Source organism: Syngnathus leptorhynchus, chromosome 1 (assembly GCF_054491065.1).
Source record: "Syngnathus leptorhynchus isolate UIUO chromosome 1, UIUO_Slep, whole genome shotgun sequence".
In the NCBI taxonomy this organism is placed as follows: domain Eukaryota; kingdom Metazoa; phylum Chordata; class Actinopteri; order Syngnathiformes; family Syngnathidae; genus Syngnathus; species Syngnathus leptorhynchus.
This window is the reverse complement of record NC_141195.1, coordinates 1,349,081-1,360,635: the sequence shown is the minus strand read 5'-3', so window position 1 is coordinate 1,360,635 and position 11,555 is coordinate 1,349,081. Positions and strand designations below refer to the sequence as shown.

Sequence of the window (11,555 nt, the reverse complement as noted above, 5' to 3'; positions counted from 1 at the left end):
ACTCACTTTGTGTCAAAGACGCACACGACCACACCAACATAGTCGATTATGAGCGTGCAGGAACTGTCAATCAAACGGCACGCACACGAAGTAAACCGCTTTCAGACAAACGGCACAACATTGGTCAGTAGTAACAATAAAATGTACGTATATCCTCACTTTGTGTCAAAGACACACACGATCACAGCAACATCCTCAGTCAATACCAGCTACCTTTAACTTACCGCTGCGCACAAGTGAAAATGGGTATAATGTCTAGACCCCAAATATAAGACGATCCCCACTTTTTCAGTCTTATTTCAATGCAAAAAACATTGTCTTATATTCGGGCCAAAACGGTAATTCCCCTAGTTAAGATGATGTACACGTATATAACATCTAGTGTTTTTTGTCATCTGTCTGTAAAGTAGTGTTTCTTTGGATGAGCACAACGGCTTTAAAAAGAGACCCAACGGAGGCAACGAAAAAAAGTTCTCCAGCCTTATGGCAGTGATCCCGGGATGCTTTATGCGCCGACCTGTAGAATAAGTGATCTCCAGTTCAAATTTACAGTGAACAACTGAGGAGCAGTCATCCATTTATTTTGTTTTAAATTCGTTTTTTTTTTTTTTTCGTTTTTACATTTCGTTTTACAATGGGGTATTACATATCCAAACTCAAACGATTTTCAACGATGGAATTTTGGTCGAAGCAGGAGGTCATCAGTAAAGGACAATTAACTCCGGAGTTAAAAGTTTTGATTCGAACAACGGGACTTCAGAGCAGTGTGCTTTATTGAGTGTTTTTATGTGTGAAGACTGGTGATATGGAATTTTAATTAAAACAGTTCAAATTAAATAATGAATAAACTACTCTCGAGCAGCGTTCCCCAACCTTTTTTGTGACACTGTTTGGTGTCGGACAAATTTTTACTGTGTGTACGTGCGTCCGTGTGAGACATCAGTGCCTGCCCAGTCATGAACCTCACCGCACGTCACTGTTTTATGCCTATATGTTCTTTCAATTTATAGGTCGTCTTCCTGACATAAGCAACTCTGCAAGGGCAGCACAGCATTTACCCCAGTGATAAAAATAACAGCTTTTGGCTGTGTTATTGCATTGTGAATAGTGCGGCATGGGAGGGTACTGGTTAGCACTTATTTTCACAGAGCTGCTGCGAGAATTTGTACCCCCCTTGTAACTTTGCCTAGGAAGGGAACAACCTGTTCAAATTTGCCACACTGCCTGAAAAGACCCCCAGGAAGGCAAAGAAAAAGTCAGTAGATGGCTAGGGCTCACCATTTCAAAAATGGGAAGGGGGTACCTATTCTCACGGGGCTTCTGTGAGAATTTGTACCCCCCCCCCCCTTGTAACTTTGCCTAGGAAGAGGGCAACCTGTTCAAATTTGCCACACTACCTGAAAACAAAATGTCAGTTGATGGCGAGGGCTCATTGTTTCAAAAATGGGAGGAGATACTGAAGGAATGGGGTCAAAATACAAAAAGTCCTGCCTAGCTACCAAAACAGATATCCTCAAACCTCATTGAATAAAGTACAGAAGCAGACAAGTATTTTCACATATTAAATCAATAAAAGAAACATTTTAAGCATATAATTATACCTGCACACCAAATCGATAAAGAAGACATAACTAGACATTTTATATATGGTAATAACATAGGTTTTTATAACTTCATGATCTGATATCATGAGCCACTACCAGCTCAGTGGCCTAGTAGTAGAGTGTCCGCCCTGAGACTGGAAGGTTGTGGGTTCAAATCCCGGCCGGGTCATACCAAAGACCATAAAAATGGAACCCATTGCCTCCCTGCTTGGCACTCAGCATTAAGGGTTGGAATTGGGGGGTTAGATCACCAAAAAAATGATTCCCGGGCGCGGCGCTGCTGCTGCTCACTGCTCCCCTCTCCCCCAGGGGATGGATCAAAATCACATGGGGATGGGTTAAATGCAGAGGACAGAGCCCTTTGAGACTGCTTGTTATTTAGGGCTATATAAAAACTTGACTTGATATGTATTTCACTGCACTTTGAAATAACAATTGTTTGTTGATATATTGCTTGAATAGCATCACGACCCTTAAGGAACTATTTAATGCATGCTTGATGTTATTCTAAATCACAGACACTGCTCAAGGTGTCTAAGAATGTTCTGTACTTGATTATATCTTGTGTTTTGATTAATGCTTGATGTGACGTCATATTGGTTGGAAGCATGATTAAACTAAGAATTTGACAAAGTTAGCAAATACATGGAGTGTCAAAAGAACAAACAAACAAAGGCATGGTAAGTGGTGAGTAAGAACTTTGCATAGGGAACATTAACGAATTGATGATGTCACACACAAAACTTCACATAAGTCCGTACAAAATGACAAAAGTGGAAGGAAGATAAATGGACGAGGTGCGACAGTGTATGTGCAAGAATAGAGGAAAATGTTAACAGAAGGTCACTTGGAAATAAAACCAGCAGAGGTGCCAGAGGGAGAACGCCAGGAGGAAGACAGCCAAGAGCCCGGCCAAAGGTGATCGCCAAGGCGGGAAGGAAAACAACAGCCCCCACCAAGTCAAACACACCAAATCACCCATAATCAGCACCCAACCCCATGGAATCAAACTCTCCTGCGAACGTGCCTGCATGTGCAACTGAACATAAGCTGACCAAAGAACCTTGAACGTTGCCTTTTCTGAATGGAGACGTTCTGCTCTTGAGCATGATCGTGCGAAAGGCCCAGCGCTGGATTGTACTTTCCTGGAAACAGATTTTTCTTTACAAGAATTGTGATTGAACTCAACCAACCCGTGTAAGTCTAATTTTGTTTTGGTGTCTTAGTCTTTTCCTAAAACTGAAAAAGAAAACGAACACGCAGTGAGTAAATTGGATAACAGATGATTGGCTCTGGCTTTTGCCGCTCCCCAAATTGTGGACCAAATCCAACTGTACTTAGTCTCATAAGGCTGCTGTGAGAGTAAGTTGGCTAATATTGGGGGAATTTGATCAAATTTTCTTGTCCGTGAGAGCAGCCTTGCAGCAGCATTTTGTACTAACTGTAGACTTTTGATGCTGGACTTGGGAAGACCAGAGAATAATGCATTCCAGTAGTCCAGGCACAACGTGATAAACGCATGTATAATTATTTCCGTATCACCGGTCGAGAGGATTGGGCGAATTTTAGCAATATTACGAAGGTGAAAAAACACAATTCTGGTTATATTCTTAATGTGGTTTTGAAAGGAGAGCGTTTGGTCAAATATTACCCCAAGATTAGTTACATTATCACTCTGTCGTTATAGTGGTTTCCTTAAATAAATGTTGATAACGAGCTGGACCAATTATCAACATCTCAGTTTTATCTGGGTTAAGACGAAAGAAGTTGAGAGACATCCATTGCTTGTTCTCCCCGTGTCCGTGTGGGTTTTCTCCGGGTGCTCCGGTTTCCTCCCACATCTCAAAAACATGCTTGATAGGCCGATTGAGCACTCCAAATTGCTCCTAGGTGTGAGTGCGAGTGCGGATGGTTGTTCGTCTCTGTGTGCCCTGCGATCGGCTGGCAACCAGTTCAGGGTGTCCCCCGCCTGCTGCTCGATGACTGCTGGGATAGGCTCCAGCACGCCCGCGACCCCCGTGGGGATAAAGCGGTTCAGAAAATGGATGGATGGATAATGATGGTCACAATGAAGAATTGCAATATATACTCCTTGTAGCATGTAATGTTCCCCAAAAAGTGGAGCTCCTTTGCATTGAGTTTTATGCAAAGAACTCATGTAATTATCATTGGTTTTTGGTGAAGTCTTTCAACTGTACGATTGGTCTTTGAACGCACCTCGTCAACAGCAGAATGCGAATGAACTTAAAGAAATAAAATGAAATAAACCCTTTCTAAAAATGTTAATTTACTGACGCAAACATGTGTTCATGTTTTTATTGAAAACAAGTTAGTGCTGTCGCTGTAAGGCATCGGTTTCTGCTTTTCACTCAAGGTGTGCGCGCTCCCGCGGCAGGGATACAGATTTTCACCGGGGTAAATACTTTGGCACAACACCGGTCGACATATTTGTAGTTTTTCTAGCCGAGGTAGCGTTTACTTGCGCCGCAAACTTTTGGATTGATTAAAAGATGTCAATGGCAGAATACGTCCATACATACATAACGCGCAACAAAATAAATCCCCTCACAATATTTAAGAACACGTCTTGTAAACAAGCACTGCAGTCAACCTACGAAGTGAGCTCATGCTAGCGCGGAAGCTAACGAATGCATTTAACACATTATTGTGTTCCCCAACAATAAAACAGCACCTTCAATGCAATTCATGTGATACAACTACTCAAAAAATACCCACAATAATAAAACATAGAGCGCACAGCTTCAAAATCAAAAGTCAAAGTCAGCTTATTGTCAATCACTTCACATGCCAAGACAAAGAGATCGAAATCGCGTTACCCACTATCCCACGGTGACAAGACATTTAACAAAACATCCAAAAAAAACAACACAAAAAGTAAAATCAAAAAGGCACATACAATGAATAAAGAGCGACGAATAAATATAAATAAACAAACAAATAAGAGGAGCAAAAATGGAGCAAGTGCATACAGTCAGAATATAGCGCGAGAGCAGAAAGACTGACGCTAATGCTATGAAAACGAGTGCATACGCGCAACATTATTAAAGTGAAATACAGTTTATTATTTTTGCGTCATCGCAAGCTTACCCCTTTACTGTGTCCGCCGTTTCCATAGATTGAAGGAATTTAACCATCAACAAAACGAAGTCTTTCGGAGAATCCTTCTCTGATTTGTGTGGATTGATGCATCCAACAACGGAACATTTTGATCTCTCCACTTCGGCATCATTGAGTTCTTTGGACTACAAAAGTCTCTCCGAGTAATAAAGTTGGCGGATTTGCGAAAGTTTGTCAACACCCTCGCCCCAACGGATGTGATGTAATGGATAGAAAATAACAGAATAGAGTAATAATAATAATAATAATAAATAAATAAAAATAGCCCCCCAAACAGATCATAAAAGTATTTCTGGAGCACCTAGAGATTCATATTACACCTTTCTACAATCTTGGAAACTCCAAAAAACACAAGAAAATGAATTTAAAAGCAAAATAATGTGGATCTTCCACGATATGTAAAAATAAAAATAAAAAAAATCATTAAATATTGTACGGACTAAATCACAGCACAGAAATTGGTATCATTGAACTTTTAAACAAAAACGTTGACAACAACTCATTGGTCACATCGCTTGCTTCTGTACTTGATCAATGGTGTTTCAGATTAAGAGTGCAACTAAAAATAGAAGCAGGTATTGTATGTGTGATCCACTTGGACAGTTTGTCATTAAATGCTAGCATTGTACACAGGCAATCTCACAGAGCCAGAATTCTATTTCAATCATCAAACCAAATCGCGTAAATATGCCGAGTTAAGGAGAATCTAATTGACATTTAAAGTGCATCAAAATGTCTGGAGCCTCTCACACAGCCGGTTGGTGCGCTCTTTGGATTGGATTATCTCCAGCGACTTTATCCGCGTTCTGGTTAGCCCGCTAGTATTAGCTGGCGCTCTCATCCAAAATCGGCGACCGCCAGCAGTGTTTGCGTACATGCTAACAGAGTTAGTACTACTCACCGATGTATCACGCCCAATCGTACAACGCTGTGTTCAGCACTCTGTACTCCCACCGTCCGAATCAAAGCGGGTGTTCAAATATCTCCCCTCATCCCAACAGAGACTGGAGGATTTCGCCAAATCCGAGGAGTGAGCAGCTATTGTTTACACCGGTGCCGTGTCCGCGAAGTGTGCGAAAAGCTTTTGATCGCTCCACCCAGCTGGTGCGATCAGAAAATGATTCTTCTTTCAGTGTAATACTTCGATTGCACTCATGCACTATCAGACCTATATGCACTCCACACTCCACGAGCATTGTCAGGCAGGAAGTGGTGGAATGAATTTCAAAATAAAAGATAGTGCAGTGCAATTTAATATTAACGGTTTTGAACCATGTCATAAATAGTTGTACTAAGTTCATTCTGTTTCCTTTTTTCAATCACTTTTTGGTTCTTTTATCACAAACAGGGTATTTTAGGTTGTATTACCTGACATGTTTCGGCATGAACTTCCGCCTTCATCAGAGTGTCACTGCTGTAATTGTGACGCGTCTTTATCAGCTGATCGATGAATGAAGGCGTGACTCACCTGTCAGATTTGACAGATGAGTCACGCTCTCTGCTGTCCCTTCACCTCTCCAAAATGCTGCTCCAGGTGGTAGAGAGCATGTAGGCTCCCTCGTCTCTGTTGATGGTCCTCGGGCCTCGTTGAGATCCGTAAAAATGTCATAAATGTTTCGACGGAAACGTACTCGGGCTGTTGATTTAATTTTCAATATCATAGTTGCCACATTTGGGTGTGAAAATGTGTGTAATGTTTGTTATTGTGCATTATGGGAAGTGTGAGGGCGGGGGCTCGGTTGGGCAGGAAATGATGCAGAACGAGGGCGCGAGTGTGGAGCGGATGGGTGTGAGTTGTGGCCACCAGCAGCTCGTGTATGAATGTGCAAGTTGTTGAGTTCAATAAAAAGCGACCATCTTTGACCACGTCGTGGGCATTCCAATAGGGAGATTATTATTATTATTATTATTGTTATTGTTATTGTTATTGTTATTATTATTATTATTAGTGTGAAAAGTAGGGAGATTTTCTTTTTTCATCTGAATATCAGCCCACAATTTCTTTGACCGCGGGGAGCGGAGGGGTTATTTGTCAACCGGTTTCTTTCCTTACAGTGGAACCTCGGTTTTCGAGCGTCCCGGTTCTCGAACAATTCGGTATTCGATTGTCGGACGAAATTCGGTTGTCGAACCTCGCGAGATGATCAAGGGCGAAGCTGTCCCGGGGCATCAAGGATGCGAAAAGGGCGTTCTCTTCCAAGATTACTGCCCACTTCAAAGACAGCAGGGATGCTCAGGGCCTGTGGCGAGGCATACAGACCATCACGGACTACAAGCCCGCGCCGCAGACCTGTGAGGGCAACGTCCCTCTGCGCAACGAACTGAACCGCTTCTTTGCTCGCTTCGACGCTCAGAACGACACTTGCCCGCCGAAGACCCCTCCCCCTCCGGACGAGCAGCCAATGTGCCTCTCTGCCGTTAGCGTGAGGAGGGCGCTTGCTGCTATCAACACCCGTAAGGCGGTGGGCCCGGACAACATCCCGGGACGGGCGCTGAAGGACTGCGCTGAGGAGCTGATGGATGTCTTCATGGACATCTTTAACATTTCCCTGCAGTAGGCCATCGTCCCGTCATGCTTCAAGGCTGCCACCATCATACCTGTGCCGAAAAATCCTGCTCCTTCCTGCTTCAATGACTACCACCCTGTGGCACTGACTCCCATCATCATGAAGTGCTTTGAACGGCCTGTCTTGGCGCACGTCAGATCTGTTCTTCCCCCCACCGTTGACCCCTTCCAGTTTGCCTTCCGACCCAATCGGTCCTCTGAGGATGCCATCTGCTCTGCCCTCCACTCTGCCCTCACCCACCAGGAGAACAGGGACTCGTATGTGAGATTGCTGTTTGTGGACTTCAGTTCTGCATTCAACACCATTGTTCCGCAGCGTCTCATTTGCAAACTCGACAAGCTGGGCCTCAGTACCTCCCTTTGTAACTGGCTACTGGACTTCCTCTGTCAGAGGCCTCAAGTAGTCCGTGTGGGCGACAATGTCTCCGGCAGCATCACGCTGAGCACGGGGGCCCCTCAAGGCTGCGTGCTCAGTCCGCTGCTCTTCACACTGCTGACGCATGACTGCGCTGCGACCTACAGCAGCAACCGCATGCTTAAATTTGCTGACGACACGACTCTGGTGGGTCTCATCACCAAGGGCGGGGCGACGAGACTCAATACAGGTCGGAGGTCAACCTGGCCACGTGGTGCAGGGACAACAACCTCCAGCTGAACATCAGCAAGACCAAGGAGATTATCATTGACTTCTGGAAGGGTCACACCCACCACCTGCCGCTGACCGTTGACGGGGCTGTGGTGGAGAGAGTGAGCAGCACCAGATAACTGGGGGTGCACATCAGTGAGGACCTCTCCTGGACCACCAACGCTGCGTCGCTGGCGAAGACAGCTCAGTGCCGCCTGTACTTTCTGCGGAAACTCAGGCGAGCAAGTACTCCCCCTGCCATCATGACCACATTCTACTGTGGCGCTGTTGAGAGCGTCCTCTCCAGTTGTATCACTGTGTGGGGTGGTGGCTGCTCTGAGTACAACATGAAGGCCCTGCAGCGCATAGTGAACACTGCAAGTAAAATCATCGGGGCTCCACTCCCCTCCCTGAAGGACGTTTACGCCTCCCGTCTCACCCGCAAGGCGGCCGTGATTGTGTGTGATGTGTGTCACCCCGCTCACTCTTTGTTTGAGCTTCTGCCCTCTGGAAAGAGGTACAGATGCCTGCGCTCCCGCACCACCAGACTCAAAAACAGCTTCATACTCCAGGCTGTCAGGATCCTGAATTCCCTCCCCCCTCCCCCCTCTGCTGCACAACGTCCTGTTCTTTTGCGGTATGATCTGGCTGTCTGCTATTAGCACGCTTGCTCCATTTTGCTGCTCTTATTTGTCTATTTATTTATTTATTGTTTATTTATTTGGGTTATTTGCTCATTACTTATTCGTTGCTCTTGTCTGTTCGTTTATACTCTTTGTGCTATTTGATTGTAAGTGTTGGGTACTGTGTCTAGTCACCGTGGGACGGTGGGAAACGTAATTTCGATCTCTGTGTGTCTTAACATGTGAAGAAATTGACAATAAAGCGGACTTTGACTTTTGACTTTTGAGAGGACCCGCATGCCAATTGACTCCGTTCGTTATTACATTCTCGTTACTCTGAGGATTGCATCAACTCTAATCCTGCCTCCAAAGGAAGCAAGTGGGAGCAGTAAAGCCATCCATCCTAAAACACAAAGACGCTCCTAAAGCAATGCGACAGTGAGCACCCGGCGCGCTGCCGGCGCTTGCGCGATCGGACAAAATTAAACTTCCTCCGCACTGAGGTCCATTAAAATTTTGGAAAGTACATCAAGACTTTAAAAATATTTTATAAATTTCAACGGCTGCTCTGTCACAATAATGCGTCCAGCGCGGTGCAGTTGCGCAGTTGACGACGCGCTACGGTTGCGCGTTCGGCGGTGCACTGCAGTTGCGCGATCGGACAAAAATGCGCAAATGAAAAAAATGACAGTTTTTTTTTTTCTTGGAACGCATAATTTTTTTTCCCATTGTTTGTAATGGGAAAACATGATTCGGAATTTGCACGATTCACTTCTCGAACAGCTTTCTGGGACGGATTGTGTTCGAAAACCCAGGCTCCACTGTATCAATAGCGGAGCGGCCAATAGGCGCACTCCGCTGTAAGCGTTAGGCCACGAGTGACGTCATTATTGATTCTGTTCCCGTAGCCACAAAGATGTTGCGTGTCACGTCTCGTCTCCGCTCCTCGTCGTTTCCACTGTGTCAATGTTGTCATGGTTTCCGTCTCTGTGCACTCGCCCCTCCCCGCCTGTGTCTGCCAGTAATCACTCATCGCTGCCACCTGCCTCTCGCTGCCAGTCTTGTATTTAAATCCTGTCTGCACGTCACTCCTTGTCGGGGTAGGGGTGTGAGTGGGACAGGGCTTTTGGCAGAGAGCGGAAGGCGGAAGAGCACTCGCACTGACACGTATTCAAGGAGCGTTTGCTTGGAACTGCACAAAACTTGTATGGAAATTCTTCCAAAAGAACCTAGGATTTAATTATTTCGAAGGTAGCGAGACAGTTATGGCGGCGCTGGGCTGAGGGGAAAAAAAAAAAATTGCGCCATAACACATTACGCCTGCTATTATTCTCTTCTCTGGCCATGGCTGGGTCACAGGAAGGTAGTAGTTGGGGTATGGATGAGGGGGATAAGGAAGAGGAGGGGAGTGGGAGTTGGGAAATGGTGGGGAGTAGGGGAGTGAAGCGTCTCAGGGAAGTTGCAGAAAGGCAGAGGAAAGAGGAGACATGGAGGGTTGTAGTGAGGTTTGAAGGAGAGGGTGGAGTGAAGGGTATGGATCCAGTTAAATTGACCAAAGTAATTGGAAAACAGGTTGGAGAGGTGGAGTTTGCGAAAGTGTTGAATGACGGCAATCTGTTGCTTGTGTGTACCTCTGAGGAGCAGGTTGCAAAAGCTCAAAGGCTGCAAGTAGTTGGGAAGAGTGTGGTGGAAAAGGTGGCGAGGGTGGGAGGAGAAGGAAGTAAAGGTGTGATATATGGGATTCCAGTGTCTATGGATGTGAAGGAGCTTGTGAGGAGCCTCAAGATGAAGTGTGATGTGGTGCAGGGTGCGCAGCGGTTGACTAGGGGGGTTGAGAAGAGTGTCACTGAGTCTGTGCTAGTGCTATTCAGTTCGAAGGAGATACCTGAGGAGGTGTATCTCGGATTCATGAGGTACAGAGTGAGAGAGTATGTGCAGAAGCCAATGAGGTGTATTAAGTGTCAGAAGTTTGGACATGTGGCAAAGTTCTGTAGAGGGGTCAATAGATGTGCTAAGTGTGGGGGAGACCATGAGTATGGGGAGTGTGGTGAGGGAGTGAGTCCAAAATGCTGCAATTGTGGTGGGAAGCACAGCGCGGCGTACTGGGGATGTGAAGTGATGAGAAGGGAGGCGGAGATTCAGAATGTAAAGGTGAAGGACAAAGAGTGTTACTGCTGCTGAGGCAGCCAGACGGGTGGGGGGAACGGAGAGGAATGGTGGAGGGAAGGTCGGAGTGGAGGTCGGCTCAGGGAATGCTGGGAGCCAGAGGCAGGAAACAAGCAGGGAAAAGGAGTCCAGGGCACAGAGAGAGAAGAAGGAGCTGGTTATATTCATTGCAGGGGTAATTAATGCTACAGCTGAGGTTAAGTCCAAGACTGAGAGGATTCAAATCATCACGAAGGCTGCTATTCAACATCTAGGCTTGGTAGGATTAAAGTGGGAGGAGATAAGGGAGGGGCTGATTAGACAGCCAAACCAGGAACCAGGTAGTGTAGGATAATCAACTGATTATGTTACTCTTACAATGGAATGCTAGGAGTTTGGTAGCGAATGGCCAAGATTTTAAGACATTTATTGACAGCAGGAGTGTGAAGCCAGATATTATGTGTACAGGAGACATGGTTAAGACCTAACCTGGATTTCGTTTTGAGTGACTATGTTGTCTTCAGGAGGGATAGGGATCACGGTAATGGAGGGGGGTGTGCAACATTTGTAAGGAAGGGAGTGCCGTACAGAGTAGTGGGTCGAGGGACAGAGCAGGAGTATGTGGTGGTGGAAGTTTGGGCGGGCAGGAGGAAAGTAGGGATAATAAACTATTATAATCCAAGTAAGCAGCTGAAGTTGAATGAGTTGGAGAAGGTAGAGGGACAGGATGGTGATAGTGTTATATGGTGCGGGGATTTTAACGCTCATAATACATTATGGGGAGGGGAAAAAACAGATAATAATGGGCAGGTAATCGAAGATATGTTGAATGGTAGAAACTTAGTGTGTGTTAA

The 11,555-nt window shown here is 45.5% G+C and overlaps 1 protein-coding gene across 9 annotated transcripts in view; it reads right to left on the bottom strand.

Moving 5' to 3' along the window:
• Positions 1–6,226, bottom strand: part of LOC147061380 (dnaJ homolog subfamily C member 5-like) — a 44,903-nt gene extending 38,677 nt beyond the window's left edge. For 2 of the 9 annotated variants that reach the window (XM_085917785.1, XM_085917739.1), the window contains exon 1: positions 5,644–5,948. Coding sequence is in view for 3 of the 9 variants with exons in the window: in XM_085917712.1 (XP_085773838.1) it covers positions 7–40 (34 nt within the window). In the remaining 6 variants the exon portion in view is untranslated. Of the gene's footprint in view, positions 1–6; positions 3,245–4,712; positions 5,605–5,643; positions 5,949–6,110 lie in introns of those variants that run through there. The other 7 variants (XM_085917774.1, XM_085917793.1, XM_085917731.1 and 4 more) reach the window with 6 other exon arrangements.
• Positions 6,227–11,555: the final 5,329 nt, after the last annotated feature.